The sequence below is a fragment of the Sciurus vulgaris genome (genome assembly GCF_902686455.1).
Source record: "Sciurus vulgaris genome assembly, chromosome: 18".
Classification (NCBI taxonomy): Eukaryota; Metazoa; Chordata; class Mammalia; order Rodentia; family Sciuridae; genus Sciurus; species Sciurus vulgaris.
In genome coordinates this window covers 8,451,998-8,476,358 of record NC_136479.1, presented here as the reverse complement: position 1 = coordinate 8,476,358, position 24,361 = coordinate 8,451,998, and the positions used below count along the sequence as shown (strand labels likewise).

The following is a 24,361-nucleotide window of genomic DNA, read 5'->3' as shown; positions in this document are numbered from 1 at the left end:
AACCAAGTAGAGTCATCCTTCCTTCCCTGGAGCGACCAGGTCAGGTCAGCCCATCCTGTCAGTCATTCCCAATTTGTGCAGATGCGGATGCTTCTCTGGGTTTCTGTCACCGCTGGGCAGACAGCACGGGCCCTTAAGTCAAAACCTCATCTTCCTGATGCACTGGTCACGGCCATGACATCAGGAGCTGGGGACCATGATGAGGCAGACACCCCAGAAGCAGCGTCCTGGTGCGTGGGAGGGTGGTGAGTCTGCTTCCGCCACATGCTGTTGGAGGTCATGTAGCCGGGGCAGCAAAGAGGAGCCGAGAGGCAGGTGGGGTGGCGCTGCCTGAGAGCCCTGTGGCAGCCGGGGACAGATGGGATTATCGTCCAGGCTGGACTCTTCCCAAGCCGAGGCCAGCCCCAGCCACAGCCGCTCAGCAGGTAGTCACTGTGCCCCTGCACGGGCCTCCTTCACGGACCTCCTGCACTGGCACCTGTGCGTGGGCTCCTGAGAGGCATCCTAACGCAACAGGCTCGGAGCCCAACTCCAGAACTTTCACCGTCCTGCCTGCTCCACAGGGAGTCCTCCCCGTCTCAGTGGGTGGCTCCAATTTCCAGATGCTGCCAGGGGCTTCCAGGGACTCCAGCTCCTAGGCGTTCAGTCCCAAACTTCAGAGTCCCCTGGATGCCTCTATCTGTCCCACCCACACCTACTCCATCGGCAAACCTGGGTGAACCTCCTCGCTTCTAGCCGTGCTCAGCCTCCACCCAAATGGGGCCTCCGTCGTCTCTTATCTGGATTATTGCTGTGGTCTCTCCATTTGCATCCGAGATGGTCTGTCTCTGAGCTCTTCCAATTTGGGGGTGAACTGATGAACCGGCTGCTAGTTTGGAAACATCCAGCCCTTGAGTAGGTTGACTAGATGCATAGGAAAACTTCAGCTGCTGTTGGTTCTTCAGAACGCCTCGAGAGTTCAGCAAGGCGAGCACAGGACAGGCCCTCTTGGGGTAACGCCTGCCAGTTTCGCAGACCGTCACTTGACCTTGGCCATGTCAGGCATTCGCTGCAGCTCCCAGGAGAGTCTCCCCATACTCCTCACCTGTGTGACCCTAGCACCCTCTCGCTGCCTGGGGCACGGTCTGTGGTGCGCTCTCAGTAAATGCTGATGGAATCCTAATCAGGCAATGTGGAACTGGGCCTACCGATTATTTGGCCTTCACATTTTTCTTTTATAGTTAACATATAATTACCTGCACATATTTCAAAAGTATAATTTGAGAAATTTTGATATTCTATGTCATAGAGCCAACACCTCCATCAAGGTGGTGGCCATATGCATCACCCCAGGCTCCTGTGCCCCCTGTTCCTGGCTCCCTCCTGTCCCTCGCTCACTCCCACAAAGTCTAGTTAGAATTAATAACAGACACTGATCTGTTTTCTGTCACTATAGGTTAGTTTGCATTCTCTAGAATTTATGGAGACATCCTGTATGTACTCTTTTTGAAATTTTACTTTTTCCCCTCAGGAAAAATATTTTGAGAGTCACAGTGTGTTTCTCTGCTAGGCGGTGCATTGCGTGGACACATTGCAGTCGTGCAGACAGACTACTGTTCACTTCTCCTTTTATCTGCTGAGGGACATTTAGATTATTACCGTTGGGGGCTATTATAAATAGAGCACTATGAAGAACTGGGTATACATATTTGTGTGTATTCTCATAGAATTAAAAAAAAAAATTTTTTTTTTGATAAAATGTGGAGATTTCACATTTTAAAAAGTTCACAAAGTTGGAGGCTGTAGCTGTTCAGAACTCCCGGGCAGTAGCTGGGAGCTGGTGGCCAGAGCCTGTCTTGGGACTGGGCTTGGACCCTCCGCTTCGCCTCAGTCCCGCCACCCCTGTCATGTCCCCTTCACACATCTGTGGTGCTCCCTGGCCCTGGTACCCCTGCGCTTGCATTTTGTTTTGTGTCTCAGGAAATTCAGGGAAGCAGATGTGGAAAGCCACCAAGGCCTGGGAGAGCGAACAGATCATAGAGGCCTGTGAACGGGGCCTAAAGGCTTCCTCTCATGCCACAGTTCCTCTGGGGTTTTGATTTTCCAGCAGCCGTCAGCATTAGCAAAACCACCCTTCCCAGGAAGGCAGGGCAGGAAGGTGCCGTGTCTGAGTGGCGAGCGCCGGCTGCCAAGCCCTATGTGTCCAGGGAGGGCTGGAACCCACTGTGGAGTGGGAAACGCTCTTGAGCTTTTGTGAGCAGCCGGATCACTTCCAGCATCGGGGCCTGCGGCCAAGCTACTGACGGCTGGTTTCTAAAACTAGCTGAGCCCTGGGGAGTGGAGCCACCGGCCTGCCCAGGCTGCCCTGAAGGCACCACCAAGTGCCCGCGAGAAGCTCCTCTCTCCTCAAGTCCCACCATTAATCGCAGTGCCAAGGAGCAAGTTCCCAAGTGACACCATCTGCTTTAACACCTCCCTCCTTGCCTGTCTCCCCTTCTAGCAAGGCCTCCGGCTTGGAAGGCAACACAATCTAGTTAAAAGTAATAACTTCTTTACTCCATGTTCTTCATCTGGTACCCTCTATTAGTGGAAAAGGGGGCTAGTTTTCCACTTGTGGCAATAATATAAAGCCTCCATTTCAAGGGCTGGGGTGTGGCTCAGCGGTAGAGTGCTTGCCTAGCGTGCCTGAGACCCGAGAGTCAACCCCCAATACTTCAAAAGAAAGATTCCATTTCAAGGACATTTATTCAAGGCTGCAATTGGAGTTTATTTGAAGAAAAGTATTAAATAATTGTACCAACGCACGTGGGGCTGGGCAATAGAATGAGGATGCGGCCCAGTGACTAACCTGTGGGAGTTACTGGCGGGAGGATTCCTCCTGCTCAGCTTGCTGCGCCCGCCAGGACAGAGCTGCCTTTTAAGCAAACACACACATGCCGTCATAGCATTTAGCTCAGGGAACAGCCACGTGTCCTGAGACATGATGACCGGATTTCAAGGGCCATTTTAACTAGACACAATTTTCCTCCAGGTACTGACTTTAGAATGCCCTCCTGCGTCCGAGCCGGCCTTTCCGGCCTGGGCACTCTGACTGACAGCCGTGCATCTCGGCTGGGGCTTCCCTCTCGGCAGCATGCATTTGCACAGAGGTGGGAATCCTTTCAGTGGCTCTCAACTGGAGGTGACTCTGTCCCACAGGGGACACGTGTCTGGAAGCATCTTTGGTTGCTACACCTGCAGGTTGCTACACTGGCACCTAGTGGAGAGCAACCAGGGATGCCATTCACCACCCTCCATGCCCAGGACACCCCCACGCCAGGGAAGGACGTCAAATGTCAGCAGGTGCTGAGGCTCAGAAACTCTGCTCTAAAGGAATTTCAGGCAAGAAACCGGGGGTGGGTGGGGGATGTTTTAGGGAGAAGAACTCCAGAATTCTCAGCTCTGTTTTTTTTTTTTTTTTTTTTTGGGGGGGGGTGTTTGTTTTATGGTGCAGGGATTGAACATAGGTCCTTGAGAGAGCTAGGCAAGTGCTGTACCACTGAACCTTCAGACCTGGTTGAGCCCTGAATTTAAGGACTATGGCCTGAAAGAGCCGATTACACTTCTATAAACTGCAAATTTCTAGAAGAGAGACGATGCTTGGGGAATGGCCGTGGTTTTTCAGAGCATCTACACCCCTAGTGTACTGCCATCCCCCACCTTGTTCAAGACAACTGTCCTGTAGGTCCCAGACTGGGTGTTCATGTGGCTTCCCGACGGACCCTTGTGGGTTCCCAGCTATCTCAAGCTGTACCCCTCAGGAAAAGGCTCAGGGCCACTGAAGCCCACGGGAGTCTCTCCCTGTGGTTCACCTGAGTGCCAAGAGGAATCAAAGGCCCTTGCAGAGTCATGGCGGGCTCGGGTGTCATCCTGTACCTGGGTGGCATGCACCGAGAGAGGCCCTCATGAGGGTCTTAAGCTCCGGCCTAGGGGGTGAGGGAGTGGGAGGATGGGGGCATTGCATCACCAGTGGTGGGTCCATGGGGACACTGCCAAATGGAAGAGGCGCCACTGGCATCAAGAAAACAGGGCCCAGGCCCAGTGGCGGGCAGCTTCCGAGGCAGGCGCCGGCTCCTCCCGCGGATACCACCCAGGCGCAGGGACGCAAGTGCGGCCCTTCTCTGCCACTTCTGCTGGCATCAGCCAATCCTGCGCTCGCGGGGGCCTGGGGGCCCAGGCAGGGCGCGGTGGAGGGGTGCTGCAGAGGCTGCCCAGGGTTGCGGCTGGGTGCGCCCGCGGCTCCGTGCGCCCTTCAGTTGATGACTTGTCCGCCTCCCACCCTCACCGCACCTTTGGCTTCAACATGGCTTGTCTCCTGGTCCGACTTCCTCCTCCACCTCCTCCTCCACCTCCTGCATCCTTTCCCCTAGCTGAGCCCCCCAGGGCGGTGCAGAGGGCTGCCTTCAGTTCCGACTGGAGCTTCCTGTGTCCCCACGGCCAGGTTGCGCGACCTGTCTTTGCTTGTTTCCTCCTCGGTCAGAAGGGAGCAGTTGGCAAGTAGTTGTGAGAAGAGCAGAGTCACGTGGCAAGTGATGGAAGACTCTTAGCTCTGCAGATGGTGGAAAGCCATGGTCTCATTTCTGACCGGCGGAAGAGGGGGCAAGCGCACGGCACCGGGTGGAATTTTGATATGGGTAAGGGATCTCGGGAAAGAAACCAACCCCTCTGAACCTGTTTCCTAATCCATAAGAAAGGAATGACCCAATATCCAGCTGTGAGGAGCACGAACTGGTCCAGATGAGCTGGTCTCTGGGGTACCTCCAGGGAGTCCCGTCGTATTGGTCAGGGCATGGCCTTCAGTAGACCCTTTAGAGTTCCCCTGATTTGCCCCGACAGCCAGGATGGAGAACCGTGCCTGAGAATAGGTTTGAAGTTCAGACCAGTGGTTAGCTAAGTGTGGTCCATGGGCCAGCAGCATGAGCATCCCCTGGGAATGGGTGAGAAATGCAGATTATCAGGGTCCATCCTGGACCCACTGAATCAGAAACTGCAGGTGGGTCTGAGTTTTAACAAGCCCTCCAGGTGTGCGCTCTGGGTGTCCATGCACAACAGATATGAGTCCCTCCCTCTTCCCTCTCTCCCCGCAACAGATGTGCGCTTAGCAGATCCTATTTGCCAGACTGAGTTAGGGTTTGGGGATACATCAGTGAGCACAAGAGACAAGATCCTTGCCTTCAGGGACCTTATTCTAGTGGAGGAGACAGATTTCTAAAAATAGGCAAATAATTAAAAATTACAATAGGTGTCAAGGACATCCTCCAAGGCCTGAGACAGTGGATTACCATGGATTTTCACAAGAGCATCATGGCCTCCTCCTGAGCAGGGAACCCACCCTCCCCTATTTCCAAACTCCTCCAGGACTTTCAGGACACTGGCCCCAGACTGCCACTCCATAGCTGAGATTTGTGTTGGTCTGGCTTTGTCTGAAGGCGGCTGAATCACTGCTTGACAGAAGCAGCCCGGAGCTGGCTTGCTCAGCATCTCCGCCTGGAGAAGTGGTTCTCAACCAAGGCATTTGCCAATGTCTGGAAACATTTTTGGTTTTCACAACTGGTGGGGAATGCTACTAGCATACAGTGCTTCGGGGCCAGGAGCTTCTAAACACTCGAATGCCAAGGGTGGGGAGGCAAAGAACCCCAGCTTGGGAGCCTTCATGTCCTGAATTCCTGGCCAGGGCTTTCTGGAGCCCTCCTCTCTTTTCTCTCCTTATTTCTTGGCTTGGCTGAACTTGAAAATCTTCCATCATCTGACCAGAAAAATGATTCCAAACTGTCTACCCCCTTCCCAAGCTGGGGAATCTGCACAGAGCCAGGCATCTCCTTGGAAACCCCTTGGCTTCGTGTGGTTTGGAAAACAATAAATTTGCAAGGTAGCACAAAGCATCCCGAAACCTAAAGCCGGCTGGAACTGCTAAATCCATTTTTTCCCTCCACATCAAAAATAAGTTCCTGGCCTTAGAGGCTTTTTCTGCTGTCACAAGATGTCGGGAGATAGTTTTACATGGCGAACGGTCTTGCCAGAGGTAGTGTCTTCCCTTTCAAAGCTGTGGATTCTGTTCCAGCCAGGGATTTGCACACTTTTCCGCTGAGCCAAGGTTGATTTCATTGGAGTCAGACCTGATGATGGCTTTTCACGCACCACGCGTGGCCAGAGACTGTTCCCAGGGTGAACCTTACCCTTTCTACACCCTGGGGGCTGGGTCAGGGTGGCAATTGGCTTCCAACCAGATGAAGGCGATCATCGCTGAATTTGCCCCCCTCCCGCCAGTGGAAGGAGAAAGAAGAGACCCAGTAGCCTGACTCAGTGTGGCCAGGGTTCTAAGAGCCTGCCTTCAGTCAACCCATCTCTCCCTCCCAGACCCTATGAAGAAGGGTTTATTATGAACCCCATTTTACAGACGAGAAAACTGAGGACAAGTGATTTGCTGAAAGTCCTTCTGCCCACGCGTACTCCAGCTATTTCCTGGCAGAGCCGGTGTGTCTTGCTCTGGTTTGGGGGTATTAAGGACCTCTCCCCCAGCCCACAGCCCCATCGTAACCCCAATAAGAGGTTTAATAATTTGGGTCTCACACCAGTTTTATTTTCCCCCTACCCTGTCCCAGCATTTAGCAAGATCTGGAAACATTTTGTTTGTTACGAATGGCGGGGATGAGCTACTAGGGTGGGGGCCAGGGCTGCTACTAGCACAGAGAGCCCCCACCCCCAGAGTCAAGTGACTTGGAATGAAGGTTTAAAAAGGTTGAATAGGTAGGTGGTTAGGCAGGTGGACGGATAGACTGGACACATTTTGTGGGTCACCTAAATCATTCCTCAGAGTCACCCTCTGGCCTAGTGCTATTATTATCTCCATTTCACAGGCAGGGAAACCAAGGCCCAGAGAGGGTTGGCGATTTGCCAGGGCCACAGCCTTGGCAGTGGAAGTGCCCATTTGGGCACAGGCTGGTGGCTCCCAAGCCTCCCTTCTAGGAGGGTGTTCCTGATTTTTGGGATGGGCAGCCTGAAATCTGTGACCCATGACTAATCCTGGTCTCTTGCCCTCTGTATTCCATGAGTTAGCAAGTCCTCCCGTTTTCCCTTTGAATACCTTGTGACCTGTTCCTTGTGCGTCTCTCCATCCCATGTTGGTGCCAGTCCTCCTGTCTCAGCATCCCCATCCTGGTCCCTGTCTGTCCTCCGAATGGCAGCCAGAGACCTGCCTACACCCACAAATCTGACCACAGGTTTCCCCCACTTGAAACTTTCATACAGATCACTCCAGGAGTTTGTTGAAATGCAGATTCGGTTTCTAGGTCTGGGGCAGGACCTGAGATTCTGCATTTCTAGCACACTCTCTGAGTCCAAGGCTGCTGGTCCGCAGACTGCAGTTGACTAGCCAGCTGCTACAGAAACTGTTCCTGGAGCATCAGAAGTCCAGGCGAGCAGCAGCTCATATCAGGTAGGCAGCTCAGAGAGATGATTTCCCCTGTGACGATTCATAGCAGGGGCTGCACGCTAACAGAGGGAGGGCCACACACCCACCCTGTGTAAATAAAGTTTTATTGGAAGGCAGCTACGCAGTACACTTACATGTGTTTGTGGCTGCTTTTGTGCTACAAGGACCAAGTTGAGTAATTTCAACAGAAACCATAAGGCTGTGCGTTGGGACCCCCAGCGGCATGGAGGGGGCTGACCTGGAGACTTTAGACACTGGAAAGATGGTGGGCGATTGAATCTAAATCGAAAGGACAGAGACTCAGAGGGCCAACAGTGTAGTCAGGGAGTCTGAGAAGCCGGAGCGCCGATGTCCACAGCAGGAGAAGATGGACGTCCCAAGTCACACAGAGGAAGATTCACCCTCTTCTGCCTTTGTGTTCACAGGGGCCCTCAGTGGTTGGATGAGGCCCAGCCACATTGGACAGGCCTTTTCAGTCCATCGATTCAAATGCTCGTCTCTTCCAGAAACACCCTCCCAGACCACCCAGAAATAATGCTTTGCCATCTGTCTGGGCACCCCTTAGTCCAAACCAGTTGATGCAGAATTAACACACGTGCCTCATTAATCCTCACAATAACCCTGGGGGTGAGTTATTGTATCAGTTTTACAGTCAAAAGAACAAGTGCTGCACGCTGTGTCTGCAGCTAGGCGGGCCTAACAGATGTCAAGTTCAGACTGCATGAGGCACAGAGAAGTTGTGATCTATGGAAGGTCACACAGCAAGTAAGAGCAGGAGCTGGAATATGTGACTGCAGAGAGGTGATGAGGCCTGTCCCTGGAGAGAAGGATGTGAGGGGTTTAGGAATCTGCTTTCCTAGGTTTATCTTTTTTTTATTGGTACCAGGGATTGAACTCAGGGGAACTCAACCACTGAGCCACATCCCCAGCCCTATTTTGTATTTTATTTAGAGACAGGGTCTCACTGAGTTGCTTAGTGCCTCGCTTTTGCGGAGGCTGGCTTTGAACACGCAATCCTCCTGCCTCAGCCTCCGGAGCCGCTGGGATGACAGGCGCGCGCCACTGGCAGTCTCATTTTGATGGTAGGCAGCCTGCAGCATGAGGGTGTAGAGCTCGGGGCTGGGAGAGGAAGGGAGGTGAGCGTCCCCTCCGACACCCTCTTCCCAACTGAGTTCCTGCTCTGAGCCAGGGCGGGAAAGGCAGGGAAGGCTGCCAGACCCAGGGTGCCAAGTCTCCTCCTGTCTTCGGGTGACGCCCTGGGCCAATCCCCAGCGGCCCCGCCCACCCTCCAGACGAGCCAGACTGGGCCCAGGAGCCTCTTACCCTTACGATGGGAACAGAAAGATTACGGTCCCTGTGGAGGGGTCTGGGGCCCAGAGCAGCCCCTCAGAGCTCAGGAACCAGGCAGAGGGACGCCAGCCCTGCGTGCGTGTGTGTGTGTGTGTGTGTGTGTGTGTGTGTGTGTGTCCATATGTGAGAGATTGCCGTACCTGGCCAGAGTCAGGTGGGGAGCAAGCTGCCGTGGCTTTCTTGTGGCACTTCACAGGATGTATTTCTAAGGAAGCTGGCCCCTTGGGAAGAGCCGGGTGTGCTGCCATTGCTCAGAGTATGCCTGTACACGTGCGTCTCTCCAGCTCTGTGGGGGCAGCGAGGAGTCCACACACTTGCCCGTGTTTTCAGGAACAACCCTGCCCGGGCACTGTTCAATGGGGTGATCAGGAAGGCGATCTTGCATTTTAGCCACAGGCCACAGGAGGCTGGGGAATGAACCACGTGATATCTTGTGGGGTATATCAGAGGGTAGCCTGTGCAAAGGCCCTGTGGGGCGAGCACGTTTGGTTTGACGTGAATGAGTGGCTACTCCAGCTCTGGGAGCGGGTGGGTGGGTGGTGAATGCCACAGGAGGAGGGGTGTTTGTGACTCGCACTGTTTGTGTTTGCGTCAGTGGGTACACACACTCGAGACCAAGGAGCACACGCACACTTGCCCAGGCTTCCTCTCTGCAGGCCGCCTGTGCTCCCAGCCTCCCCTGCCTGGACAGGGGTCTGCATTGTCTGGGTCATAGCAGGAAGAGGCCAGCTCTGGGCCTGAGGGCTGGAGTTCCAGGTTTTCGAGGTTCATCCACATAGACTCCCCCGCCCCCTGCCCACTTGGGGCTCCTGCTTGACCTTGGCTTATGGTCAAGTTCCTGCCTGCAGCCATTAACCCACTTCTCAGAGGTTCCCTAATTTCTGCATATTGCTGTATCACCTGCGCCCACGGCTGACCTGGCTGCACTTTGAATCACCCGAGGAGCGTCTGAGGAGTCCTGGTGCCCGGGCTGCGCTCGGGACCAGACCCTGGGTGGGCGGGGCCAGGTGTTCCCTGTGCCGCCAAGTTGGGAATGGCTCCTACCATTAGGTAGTAATTTTTTTTCAAATTTCTCCCTTAAAAAATAAGGAAGTTATTTTTAGAGGACACTTGGACCCTCTTAGGGCGGCAGGGAGTTTCCCCTCCAGTCCCTGGTGAAGACGGTGACTTCACCGTCCGTCAGCGTTCCTGGCAGAACTGTTGTGCGAAGCCCTCCCTCAGGTGCCTGTCGCTTATCACCAGGTGGCATTCTCGCTCTTTCTCCGGGACGCCCAGTTTGAGTGTCACATGGCTCCCTTGATGTTGGGTTCTTATCCGGGTATCTGGTGTTTTGCATGGACTTTTAAGCTCTTGGAGGGAGCGTGCTGTCGCGTGCCTTCTGGGCCTGCTTTCCTCACCTGGCGTGGGGCCCGGCGCTGAGGCCATGCACGGCTGACCCTCCGCATGGAACGCTGGAGGTCCACAGTCATGGGCACCTGGTGGTGGTCGGCTGGCTGCCCACCATAGGCAACACTGCATGGAACGTGAGTGTCTCCTGGGGGTCACGGGTGACGGGTTCCTACACTATATGCCCAGGAGTGACTCACTGGGACTTGCAGGTCCTCCGGATTGGTCCTGTCCCATTGACTTGCTCTCCAAAGAGGCCTCATCAGTGGCTCTAACTTAGGATGAGGGTCCAGTTGGCTTCCGCCTTGGCTGTTGTCTCTGGCCCCTGCCCCTGGTCAGCCCACACTGTGATCTGCCTCCTGGTCCTGGGGGTGTGGGACGGTCACAATCCTCAAGTTTCTGGAGGCTGACTCACCCGCCTGGGCTCTGGAGGTGCCCACCAAGCTCTGAGGACTTGGGTGGGGGGTTTGTGGCTTCTTCTCCCCTTCTGACGAAGCGGCCGTGGCTGCAGGTGACAGGCTGGGAAGGCCTATTGGCCGTGCTCACTCTGCCTCGGCTGGGCTGGTTTGCTTGTGGTGTGTCGCCAGACAGTTCTAGAGCAGCTGGTTCTGGAAAACCCACAGGCAGGCTCACTTGAGAAGAGCAGCTGAGGGCTGAGGGGACACAAAGTGCAGCTGGCCCCTCCTGGGCCCAGGCCCTCGGCACCCCTTCCCTCCCCTGCTCCAGCTTGCTCCCTCACCTACACTCTCGAATTTCCTGGGGCCGCGCAGCAGAATTTGGGTTTCCCGGGTTCTGTCTCTCTGGGCCACCCTCTCGGGTGCTAGCAGGTCTGACCGTGCACCTCGATTTAAGTGGAGTCACTTCAAGTTCCTAAACAATAAGCTTGTTTAAAAGAGTCACTCATCAGTGGATAAGTGGAAGGCCAGCAGGAGCCGGGCAGGGCAGGGCAGGGCAGGCTGCTGACACGTGGTAGGGGCCGATGCCTGCGAGCCTGGCCATTCCACTGCTGTGCCTGCCCCCTAGGGAGATGACCGGGATGGGGTCTGTGGGTTTGAGAGGAAGTGACAAGGAGCTAGCAGCCTCGTTTTCCTCATCTAAAATCAGGAACGCTGCTGGTCCTTCAGCAGAGGACCGATTTGCTCCTCTAACGAGGTGGTCCACGTGCGGGGCTCGTGCAGGCCTGGCCTGGAGCAACGCTGGAGGAGGCTGCCCCTGTCCAGGTGTGGCTGCCCCTGCATGGGAGTTCGGGCCTAAAGTGCCCTCACCCACCCATGTGCTGCACACAGAGCCACCTGGCCAGTGTTTCAGCAGCAGGTAGAAAGAGCCTGAGCTTCTGAGATGGGAAGGGACGCTCGTCCTGCTCCTATGGACACCTGTGGAGCAAGGGAAAGTGAAGCATGCACACGTGAAGGCCGCAAGGAGGGGAGGTCTGCCCTGTCCCTCTGGATCCTCCGCCTGGCGCAGTGCTTGCTAAGGAGGTCCCCGCACCAAGAGCACTGGACTCGCTGGGGTGAGTGCCTGAGCGCGAGCGGCAGCCCTTCCCTGACCAGGCCTCAGGCCCTCTGTGGAGTATCAGGCCCTGGGAGGCTGGTCCAGCCCTGAGCAGGGGCACCAAGGGCCAAGAGAGTGAACCAGGAGAAGTGCGGACTCAGGGCACTGACCTGGGGACCTGCCGTGGGTGAGCCGGCGGGGACGGAGCTGGCGGCACCGCTGGAGGCCTCTCACCACCAGCCGAACCCTCGGCCATGTCCCTCCCTTTTCACCCCGGCCACAGGCTCCTTGGGTAGGGTGTCCAGATGGCTGGGTGCAGGGCCACCAGGGAGCATTTGTGGGCTATGGAAAGCTGCGTTCTCCCACGCCCCGCGAGGCGGACCTCCTGGAGCTTTTGAATTCCCCCCGAAACCTCCCCAAAGGGCAGAATTCCCAGGAAAGTCACCAGGGCTTCCAAGAATTGATGTGTGTGCGTGACACTAAGGGGCTGGGCCCAGAACACTCTAGGGGGGATGTTTAACCAGCGAGGGGTCGCTCCCTGGGAGCCGGGTGGGGGCCAGCCTCCCCCCCAGATGTGCTGTGAAGGAGGCTGGGCAGCCTCCCCACCCTCTCCTGACTCAGCCGCCCGTCTCCACCCTCTGCAAGAAACAGGCATCTTCGTCCTCTTGAAGTAGCAGAACTGTCTTTCCTGGCCCTTTTCTTAAGCTAATAGGGAAGCCGGGCTTTCGTACTTGGACAAAATTGACTTTTAAGCAGTGTCTTGGTGCCTGTAGGATATGGGTCTGACTCCCTAAAATAGCCATCCTCAGGTATCTGCGAATATTGTACAGCTTATGATAAAGGGGAAAGAACGTGACTGGAACATCCTCACAGGCAGGGCCTGGGTGTTGTCCTCAGTCCTGACGCCATTCAGGGGTGCGGCCATGCTAATGTGTAATCAGTTTTCTCCTATGCCAAAATCTTAGGAGGATCATCCCATATCATTTGGGGGGCAGACTTCTCAAATTTTAGTGTGCATGAGAACCAGTGGGAAGCTGGTTAACAATATGGCTTTCCAGATCCACTGTCAATCATGCAGTTAATGTTTCAGTTAATGTTATTAGTTACTACTGAGCAGAGTTGCCAGGTTTAACAAATAAAAATGCAGGACACTCAGTTAAACCTCAATATCAGATCGACAGTAAATCATTTTGAGTGTCAGTGTATCTCCTGCAATGGGAGATGAGTCTGTTGGGGTTTTATAACAAAGTACCACAGACGAGGTGGCTTATAAACGATGACATTTATTTCTGGCAGTTCTGGAAGCTCCCTGTCCACCATCGGGGTATCAGCACAGCCCTGTGCTGGGGGTGGGGCTGACTTCTAGACTGCAAACTGCTGATTTCTTGTGGTGGAAGAGATGGAGGTGTCTCTCTGGCCTGCTTCAAGGCACCACCCTGTTCATGGGACGCCATTCTCACGACCTAATCACTTCCCAAATGCTCCATCTCCAAATGCCAACACGTTGGAATTAGGGTTCCAGTATGTAAAGCTTGAGAGAACATACTCTATCAGTTCACTGTGGGACACACACACTCAGAAGTGCTCAGTTGATTATCTGAAATTCAAACTTGACTGGGTGTCCTGAATTTCACTGGTTCTCCGACGTCGGTGATCTTTTCTCATCCTTAGGCCTCCCTGTCTCTCTCCCCAGACCTCCATGGTTTTGATGTTGGGAATTTCCTACTAGGTTGAAATTTGAATTTACACTCCTCATTTATTATACTCACAGTAGACGCAGAAAAGACATTACTAGCTGTTGTCTGGTTTCAAGATGGCGGCACACAGCAATTGTTGGGTTTTAAGATGGCGGCACACAAAGTGAATGCCCCCCACAGAAGGGCAGGCTAGTCTCAAGCAGTGACCCCACTGAGCAGTTACTGGTGGAGCTGGTGAGTGGGCTTCTTAAATGGTATTGAATCTCTGGGTCAAGTGAAACCGAGCTCTGTGGCGATGGATAATGTCAGCACACCCTTCTGGGCTTTGGGGCCATCACGGCAGGGTCACCTCTAGGCCATTGGGAGTGGACACGTGTCCTCACCATGGGGGTCCTACCAGCACAGCCCTCCCACAAACAGCCTCCTTGCAGAAGAGGGACTCCCAGAAGCACATAGCTACTCTCAGATCCGGGGCCACTGGGTGACAGCAGGGTGTGTGGCCTCCGTTGAGTGCTGCTGGCTCCATCCCCAGTATGCTTACGGTGGGCCAAGTTCAAGGTTGGGTCCTTCTGGTAATGGGCCATCCTGGTGTGCCCAGTTTCATTTGGTGCTCTCGTTCTGTTCTTTATCATGGAAACTTTCCTACACACAGAAGCAGGAGAATCAGAAGACTCCCATGTGCCCAACACAGGTGATGGCGCTTGTCCAGTCTTTCCTCGTGACTGACCTCTTTCTGATTTTCGTTTTATTTTCTGTGGAGGCACAGCAGGCTTATTAGCAGGTGCACAGCCTGACGAACTTAGCTGACGAGTTAGTTCTTCCTGGGTTTGTACCTGTAAAACCTTCGCTCAGAGCAAGACTTGGAGCTCTCCACCCCTGCCTGGATCTGTACTTCTACCGACTGTAGGACAATGGTGGCATTTTAGTAGACAAAATGTTTCTATGGATGAGTTGAAAATTATGTCTCTTTCTTCTTCACTTACTGACCTAGTTACTAGGAAAGTAAATTCTGGATCTTAAAAAGATACAGAGCAGCCCACACAGATTCAGATGAAGACGGTTTTGGAGATCAGCTGCTGTTCTGGATGCTCCACGTTAACCTTCACGCCCCCTCCCTTCCCGGTCTTCCCACTGGACACTAATTGGCTGCACCCGTAGATTCTGGAGATTAAGAGGAGAGCAGCCTTGGCCCGGCCCATCTCCAGCAGTGGGCTGTGGTGGTCAGGATGCCTGAAACTGCTCCCTAGTCCTTCACAAGGGCTCAAGGGCGGGGGAGGAGTAATCAAGCCCTGGCCGGAGGCTGCCCGAGTTGGCCTCAGCTCCTGCCAGGCCCGAAGTGGGAGGAGGCCAGAGCGTCCTGGTGGTGACAGCCTCGGGGTCCCCACAGACGCTGCAGGAGATCTTCCAGGCTGAGAACACCATCATGCTGCTGGAGAGGGCCATCGTGGCCAAGGAGTGCCCGCTGAAGGTGGCACAGACCAGGCTGGCGTGCCGCACGCGGCGGCCCAACGTGGAGCTGTGCAGGGACATCCCACAATTCAAGTGAGTGGCAGTGGTGGGCCTGGGGGATACTGGGATCTAGGAAGGGAAGGGGTGGGTCTCAGGCGCTCCAGGAACCTTGGCACCGAAGAGCAGTCCCTCCGGGAGGGGGCCCTCCAGTCCCACATCTCAGCAGTGCGCACGCGCGGTGGCCGCTCCACAGCTCTGCCTGCTGCCCTGGCAGCCCCACAACGCACCGGTGGGTGTGTGGCTCTGTGCTCGGGAAGCCTCCTTGCTGGCCCTCCAACGCTGAGGAGGTGTTAGCCTTCCAGCCAGCGACAGGGCCTCGGTCCCCCGGTGCCTTCACTTCTGTCTCCAGGCTCCCGGGAGGAGGCGCGGGCTTCGCCCCCTGGGCTCCCTCCTGTACGGTTCCCACCCGTGAGCCCCCGCGGCAGCCGAGGCCCTCCTCACTGGTGGGCCCCACTCATCCTGCCCAGCTAAGGAGGCCTGCTTCGGGGACAGCGGGGGTCCGGCGGAAAGTTCGTGCCCGCCCAGGAGGGGGCCGTGAGTGTGGGGGAGGGGTGCCAAGACCCGTCTCTGCCTCCTCCTCACACGCCTCTTCCCTGCACACCTCCATGTCTGGAAGGTCCTTCTTCTCTCTTACAAGGAGGTCTGTCCCTGGATGTAGGGCCCATCCGAAATCCAGGATGAGCTTATCTAAGATCCCTAACTTAGCGACATCTGCAAAGACCCTATTTCCAAATAGCCAAAATCCTATTTAACATGCATGTAACAAAGACTTCTGTGGGGGTCTCTGAGCCACGCCCTGCGGGGATGAGAAAAGGGTTACTGCCAGAGCATGATGTTGGTTATAACTCAATCAGTTACCCATAAACTTACCTAATCAATAAAAACACAAGAGCCAATCTCTTTTTAAATGAGAGGGGGTGTGACGGGTCGGGCCACACCAGCTCTGGCCTCTAACAACAGGGAGTAGCGCAGCTCTCCTTTATTTTATAGTCACACAGGTAAAGGGGGTCAAGACCGGGAGGGGCTGCTTCTGTGATGGACAGGTCGGGGTGGAGTTCGTGGAGCCATTATCTCCGGAACTATCACAGAGTACGACAGGGAACCACTCCCACGCAGGGCCACGAGCTCCCCAGGAATCTGGGACATTCCTCTGTTCCTAGAAGCCAGACCTCTGCATCCCATGGCTCAACCTAGTCTGATTCTGCGAAATAAGGACGGCCCCCCACAGACGTCCTTTTTGTCACGGCTGAATGCTATCTCATAGTACAGATATGCCATGTTTGTTTATCCATTCCACCGTCAATGGACAGTGGAGGGATCGTTCCCACCTCTCGGTATGGGGAACAGTGGGGCTATGAACTTCCATTCCATGTATACCTTTTGGTTCCAACACCTGTTTTCAGTTCTCTGGGGTGTAGGCCAAGGTGGAATTGCCGGGCTCCCTGGAAAGAGCCGCCATATTGTTTTCAAGCATCTGCTCACCATCCTGTTCCTTTATGCCCATCGCCCCTGGCAGCTCCACCTGCTTCTTGCCCTCCAGGGCTCAGCCTTACCCCTTTCGCTCTATTATTCCCACCCCATCGTGGGGAGCATCTGTGTTGAAGGACCCCATAACCCTCGCCCTCCCTCCGTCCTCACCCCAGGCTGGTGAACGAGGTGTTCACCATTGACGACACCCTGCAGACCCTCAAGCTGAGGCTACGAGAGACTCAGGACACGATACAGCTGCTGGTGATGACCAAGTCGCGACTGGAGCACGAGCTGGCCATCAAGGCCAACACGCTCTGCATCGACAAGGACAAGTGCATGGCCATGCGCAGGGCCTTCCCCAGCACGCCTCGCATGGTGGGCCACACCTGCGTGGCCCCCGTCAGCCCTTGCGCCTGCTCTGCACGGGTTTGTTAAAGGGCATGCAATTTGAAAAGACCCAAAAATAAAATAAAGTGTCATTTTCTCCCCTTCCTCCTATCATGAAAAAATATATATATAAAGAGTCCAAATAAATATGCCCAAATCAAAATCCTGGGACTCATTTCTTACTTCACGTGGCTTCATGGGAGGCCCTGGGAGGAGACAGGGTGTGAGCGGGGTACTTGAAGGCTGCCAGCATTCCCAGGAATGAGAGGCCACCTCCCTCCCTGCCAGGTTCCCACCCGCTCCTCCCTCCCTCCCTCTTTTCCTTCTTCCCTTCCGTCCCTCTTTACCTGTCTGTCCATTTAGGAGTACAGAGCCCAGCCCTATCACTGAGTTACTGATAGCCCTGAACAAGCTCCTAACCTGGGCACCTCATTTACCAAATGAGGTCGGTCAGAGGTAGCGGTCACTGTCAGCACTGTAGGGCAATGCAAGTAACAACAACAACAATAATTTGGAATCAGAAGTCTTAGGTTTGGATCCCAGCTTTGGAAGATAGGATGATGTTATGGTTTGGATGTGAGGTGTCCCCCAAAAGCTCACACGTGAGACAATGTAAGAAGGTTCAGATGAGAAATAATTGGGTTTGAGAGTCTTAACCTAGTCAGTGAATCAAACCCTGCTGGGATTAACTGGGTGGTAACTGGAGGCACGTAGGGTGTGGCTAGAGGAGCTAGGAATTGGGCTGGCTTTGGGGTACATATATATTTGCATCTGGCTGTGGAGTTTCTTTCTGCCTCCTGATCTCACGTGAACTGCTTCTCTGCCACACACTCTGCGGTGATGTTCAGCCTCATCGAGCCCCAAGGAACGGAGCTGGCCTTCTGTGGACTAAGACCACTGAAACCGTGAGCCCTCAAATAAACCTCTCCTCTGTAACTGCAGATCATTTAGTCACAGCAATGAAAAAGCTGACTAAACCAGATGTTTTATAAATTGCTAGGAGGGGGAAAAAAAAAGGCAAAAAGTTTTTAAAAACTTCTTTTTCAGTACCAGGGATTGAACCCAGGGATGATTAACCACTGAGCCACATCCCCAGCACTTTTCTATATTTTATTTAGAGAGAGGGTCTCTTGAGTTGCTGAGGCTGACTTTGAACTCCATCCTCCGACCTCAGCCTCCCAAGCCCTGGGGTTACAGGTGCCCAGCAAAATCAATTCTTTGGGTCAGCTCGAGTTGACAGAAGCTTTGTGAAACAGTGCTGTTGTGTCAAAAATTTCAGCATGAAACTCCCCATCAGCCAGCAGCTCCGTCCCTAGGCGGACACCCAACACCGGAGCGTTAAAGCGTGGACTCTAGCAAATGCGTGCGCATGGATCCTGGGAGCAACACGGGTCGCAATAGTCAAAGGGAGGGGGCAGCTGAGATGCGCATCAGGGGTGCACGGGAAGCAAACGTGGGCATCCACACTGGGAACCGGCCCGGCGAGGCAGGACCATCTGGGCGTCAGTCAGTGGATGAAAGGGAAAAGAAAGTGCGGCTCTGTGCACCGTGCAGTTTCCTTCTGCCACAAAGAAGGGTGGAATCATGTCACTTGCAGGAAGATGGATGGAACTCAGGACCGTTATGTTAAGTGAAATAAGCCACACTCAGAAGGTCAAGGTCGAATGTTTTCTCTCCTATGTGGAAGCTGGAGAGGAAAAGGAAAAGACAGGTGGGCTGGGTGGGGGGGGGGGGGGTCGCACAAAAACCCAGGGGAGGGGCGGAGGGAGGGGGAAGCACTGGGGAATGACATTGCCAAATTAGATTGCTATATTGTGTGAATTTGTAACAATGAATCCTGCCACTATGTGCAATGACAATGCACCCATAAAAATACGGAAAAGAAAAAAAAAAAAGGCTGGTTTGTGTCTGAGCATAAAGGAAACAGCCAAAGCTTCCAGAAAGGGTGAGCTGGCTCAGGAAGGTCTTAAAGGGCAGGATCTGGGCAGGCAGAGGGCCAAGGGAGGAGAAAGGTGCAGAAAGAGGCCAACGGAACCCGGAGAGGCGATGTCAGGGGCACCCTAGGGTTGGGGCTGTTCGGTGTTTGGCTCCTGGCCAGGTCAGTTGGACGAAGCAGGCATCCTAACCACCCTGCAACTGGGCACCCCTGGTGTACACTTTTGGAGAGTTGACAATATGCATCCAGAACCTTACAAATATACACATCCTTTGATTTATGAATGTCTTTAAAAGACCAATCCCAAGTGCAGACCCAGGGTAGTTTCTTTTTTAATCATAGGAAACCACTGATGTTATGTCGAACAGCAGAGAGACACACTAAGTAAAAGATAACACAGTCAACAAATATTAAATAGCTATGAAAGTGTATCTTACCAAATGCCTGAAGTCGAAGGGACATGCTTACAGGGCTGAAGGCACAGGGTGCAAGATGGTGATTCTGAGCCGTCCTCAGTGGTATGCAGAGCGCAGGAAGCAAGACTGCATCGACTAGCTGGGCGATGGTGCACGCAGACAGGAGGATGGTGGGTTCAAAGCCACCCTCAGCAACTTAAGGAGGCCCTGAGCAACTCAGTGAGACCTGTTTTTAAATAAAATGCAAAAAGAGTTGGGGGATGTGGCTCAGTGCTTAAGTGGCCCTGGGTTCAATCCCCGTACCAAAGGGGAAAAAAAAAAAAAAAATTGCACTTAATACACCAGAATGTCAACTGAGTGCACGGCGAGCAACAGCTGGATCTTATTTGTGAATTTCACAAACTTTCTACGATGAATGTGCATTCCTATTTTAATCAAGAGGAAATGCTTTTCTTAAGCTGCTTATTTTGCGATTGATTTAGATTTTTTAATAACAGTGGCAAAGAAGGTACCAGGGTCCCTTTTCCCTTAGAAGCATTTGTGACGGAACATTTGTTAAAACCACGAACTTAATAGGCTTCATTGCTATCAACTGAACTCCAGGGTTTTTCTGGATTTCACTAGCTGCCCTCTCGTGCGCTCTTCCTGTTCCACCATCTAACCAGGCATCTGCCTGGTCTTCCCTGACCTGACAGTTCCCAGTCTTTCCTTGGTTTTTGAGAACTTGATAATTTTACAAATAGCAGACAAGGACTCTTGAATTTTGGTTTGTCCGATATTTTCTCAGGATCAGACGGAGATGATGGATTCGGGAAGAGCATACCTGTGAGGTGAAGCACCCTTTCTGTTCCATCACAGTAGAGCACAGGAGGGCCACACAGTATCCCTGGGGATGTGTGCCTCATCCTGGGGTGACGTCTGCTGGCTTTTCCACCATCGAGTTACTCTTCCTCCTTCTTCCTGTGATCTACTTTAGAGGAGCGACCCAGGTCCAGCCCAAGCTTAAGGGTCGGGGTTCAGTTCCACCTGCTTTAGGATCAGCAACATCTGTGTACATTATTTGCAAGTTTGGAAGAAAAACCTTCCCTAAAACTTCCTTTGCTGCTTCCTTTGCCTCCTTTTCTGTTCTTCACCCCGTTTGGGTCTATCGGTGTGGACTCATATATTTGTCTTCTGCTTTATCATCCAGCGCCACATGATGTATATGGTCGCTCAAATTGTTCATGCGGAATCCTGGCTCTTTTTACTGGAGGTTGGTATCTAGAAACCATGGTTTGTGCTGGCTGGGCTTGTTGATAAGAAACTTAAAAAGAGATCAGTCACCTCTGTTCCCTCGGTCCCCGCACACAGTGCTTTACTGAGTGACAGAGAGTAGCCGAGGCCATACACACCAACGCATGGGATTCCGTCTGGACTGGTGAGTTATTTCTGAGTTTTAGGGGAGAAAAGGTGTAGCTGCCTCCAGCCTGGAAGCGACCCCAGACCCATCTGCTATTTCCAGCAGAGGAACCGGATGATGTGGGACCCCTCCGTGATGCTGGGAAGCTGGCACGCTGACCCCACTTTGCAGGGTGACTTCTCTGTGGCAGACGTGTCTGAGGCAGGAAATCTCAGCGACAACCTCAAGGACTGGCTTCCTGCCAGGTCCAGAACAAACTGGGAGTCGAGAGGATTTCCCAGCTGATCTGCTTTCCCTCTTGGCTCAGGAGAGATGCTGTCCAGCTGGCTCCGAGGAACACACCCCTCCCCAAGGAGAGAGACCGAGTGTGTGTTTCCGGCCTTCTGCTCCCAAGGCCTGACCCTGCAGTTTGGGATTTTTCTGAAGACCAGGCCTGGTGCTAGAAATCCAGGAGGCTTTGGAGGGAAAGAAAAGGGAGAAACCACAAGGAAGGAGATGGAATCTAAGGTGTGGGGACCAATAAGGCTGATAGGCATGGACAGGGTCTCAATTTGTAGAAACCTTCCAGAACATATCAGATTAATTGACCACCTTTAATAATAAATTCTGCATCTATCTATATTTGTATGTCTATATTTGTGTGTGTGTTAGACTTCTCTTAAAAATAGGATTCTACGGCTCCCCTGTGCCCACAATCTCTTGTGCTGCTGACATATGAACTTACAGCCTTCATTTTGCCACAGTCCCCACCACTCCCAGTCGCCACACACTGATCCTGCTTCACTCAGATGTTGCCTGTTGACTGTGCAGGCAGCTGTCTTTGTTACTCCTCCTTGTTCCAGTTCCCTTAAGGACCCTTTGAAATAGCCTGTTCCCTTTGGAAAATCAAGGCTCAGAGGGTTGAGATGAGAAGGAACTTCAGTGTGTCACACAAGTACAGTGCAGGCAGATCAGGCCCCGTGAATCCTGCTCCATGGGCTTCCTAGGACACTGGTGCCCTGGGTGGATTGTCCACACTCTGAATTCACTGCCATGCCAGACACCAGAGGCCGTGGCTGCTTCTAACGCTCCAGTGCAGCTGGGGAGCCGGGCGGGGTATCCACAATCGGATCTCATGGGACACTGGTCTCCTGGAAGAGGCAGTGGCGTGGAATCCATGAAGCCGAGCTCCAGCCTGCTCTGCCAGGCAGTCTCCAGGTTCTGCCTGAACCCGACATGTGTCTGCAGCCAAGTCACCCCATGTCCCCTCTGAAGTCCTCTTTCCTCTGGGATGGGGGCGGCTTCATTGAACTGTAATGCAAACACTGTCGGGGGCCTCAGCATCACCAGGAGGGGGTCCTGGGCCTCGGCATCACCGGGAGCAGGTCCTTGGGCCCAGGAAAGCACCAAGAGAAAACAAGTACCCGGACTCGACGTTCACACGACTCTTTTTTCACATTGCTCTCTGAATGCTTGTGTTGCACCGATACATTGTGAACTGTTGATTTTTCAGATACATTATTGAGTTGGGACCCATAGTTACCTATTTTTCCTGATGAATCCTAAAGCAGAGAGCAGGGGCCTTCCAATCCCACGTGGAGAAATGGGTCTCCCTGCTGCCAGTGTGGAAGAGGGCCTGTGGGTTAATGCCGTGGCTCAGAGCCGACTTTCAAGCTGCCTTCCAACTTGGGTTGGACCCCACTAGCAGTGCGGTCTTTGGAAGAGCTGCTGAGCCATTCTGAGCCTCGGGTTCTTGATCCAACCATGGAAATGTACAACATGGCTCCCAAGACTCTACTTAAGGGGGTTTGCAGTAGTGTTTTAAAAATAATGTCTCTCATTATTGAGTGTATGTCCCATGGTGGGCACTTTAAAAACCACCATCTCATTTTAATCACTACTCAGCCCTGGAACATGAAAATAGAAATTAAGGCACAGAGAGGTTAACAAACTTGCCCATCATCACGCAGTAAATAAATGACACAGGATTTAAATCCAGTCAAGTGATCTGAACTGTTGACTGCAGCTTCCCAAATAAAAGAAAAGCCTCCTTTAGGGGGTACCTACCGTGAACAGGGACTGGAAGAGCCTCTGGCAAAAGGTGTCTAAAGGAACAGAGGACACCACCGTCTGTCACAGAGCTGCTGAGCTGGGGAACATTTCTCCACTCTCTGGGGGAGACAGCAGGACAAACAGCTGGAGATAACAGCTGGAATGCGGGAAGATGCCCAGCGCTTTGCTCAGCTCAGGTCATCCCTCCCCTTATTACAGAGGGGAAACTGAGGCACAGAGAGGCTAGGTCACTTGCCCGCGTTTGCACAGCCAGGTGAGCTGGACTGGCCCCCAGCGCCCAGGCACTCGCCACCCAGGTGGCTCCCACTGCTGTTCCCACTGCCCCACCCCCTGCCCGACACTCAGGCCACTGGGCGCTGGAAGGGAGGCGGGTGCATTGTTGCCTGTTGCCCAGAAATGCCAGCGCGTCACCATCACACAAAGTCCCGGCTGTTTGCTCCTGCGGCTCCCTGGGCGCTCTTGACAAGTGTCCCCTCACACAGGCTGGGGGTGGGAGAAGGGCAGGTTCAAAGCGCACAATTAAAATTCCTGCAGGGCCTGCGAGCCCTCCGCGGCTCCTCCGAAAGCATACAGAACATTCCTGGCCTGATAGGGGCCCCGGGCTGGGCTGGAAGCCTCGCGCTGCACCTTCTCTGGGGCCATGTGACCCCAGACAGGCGTGCTCAGGGCTGGAATTCTCTGCGTCCCCTAGACAGCCGGCCACCCTCCTCCCCGCCCAGCTGTGCTGCTTGGGATTCCTGGCGCTCCTCTGGGGGCAGGCTTGGGGAGGTGCCCTGGGGAGAGGAGCCCTGGAGGGCTGGGGGCGGGTGAGGGGCTGCTGGCCCAGCCCCACCCAGGCCACAGGTTGGGTGACTCTGGGCTGGCAGCGTGTGTGTCCTGGGAGACGGTGTACCAGCTGCCCAGAGCTTGGCCCCAGGCTATTGGTGGTCTCAGGAGATGAGTCACCCGTCAGCAGCAGTAGGAGTGACAGAAAGCCGACCCCCTGGGGTAGAGGAGCAGACTTTGGCGGGTCCAGGATGAGGTGTGCAAGAGACCCGGGACACCAAATGTTCGGTGCTGGCTCCCAGGTTCACCGTCCTAAGGGTCTGGAAGAGCAAGGGACAGCAACAGCTTAATGGGGGCTCAGGGTCTCCTTTGGGTGATGAAAATGGATTGGAACTAGATAGAGGCCATGGTCATGCCACCTTGTGAAGGCCACTGAGCCGCGTCCTTTTAAATGGTTAATTTTATGCTAAATGAATTTGACCTTAATTAGAGAAAAAAGGGAAGATCAGCAGGTGCTGTCCACCCCACCCCACAACCAGATTCTCTACTGTTCCTAGTGACGTCTGTGTGAACTCTGCAACGTGCCCTTTAGATACTAAAAATATAAACATTGATCAAAAATTTGGAAAATGTCTTGCAAATTTGTATAATAATAAATGGACAGACACCCATGGAAGGTACTTAGCCTCAGGGGCTGGGAGGACAGGGCCACACTGCACTGACCCAAGAACGTCCCAGCAATTGGGGCTGGATTGCCTGTCCTGGTCTTGGCTCTGCCCAGTCACCCCCTGAGGTGCCTGGGCTCTGTCCTGTCATGCACGCTCCCTCTGGTGGGGAGTCTCACTCCTCCCGGGCGAACAGACGGTGCAGGGCACCCACTAGAGACACTCACGGAACCGCCTGGACTCACCTGCCCTCTGCGCTCTCCACTCACTCTCCAGTCATCTGCCCAGCTCAACGGCTCTGAGCCTCGGTTTGCTCATCTGTAAAATGAGCACAGCGACCTTGGCTCTTGCTCACAGGAGCCTGGCAAGGGTTATATGGATGGGGTCA

General features: G+C 53.8%; 1 protein-coding gene across 1 annotated transcript in view; it reads left to right on the top strand.

Annotated features, from left to right (window-relative positions):
• The window catches only part of TEKT5 (tektin 5), a gene marked incomplete at its 5' end in the record, with an annotated part of 37,239 nt that extends 20,231 nt beyond the window's left edge, over positions 1–17,008 (top strand). Inside the window, 2 exons of the mRNA XM_079121750.1 lie at positions 14,762–14,916; positions 16,527–17,008. Of these exons, the coding sequence (XP_078977876.1) occupies positions 14,762–14,916; positions 16,527–16,788 (417 nt within the window). The 3' untranslated portion in view covers positions 16,789–17,008. The remainder of the gene's footprint in view (positions 1–14,761; positions 14,917–16,526) is intronic.
• Between the last annotated feature and the right edge of the window lie 7,353 nt (positions 17,009–24,361).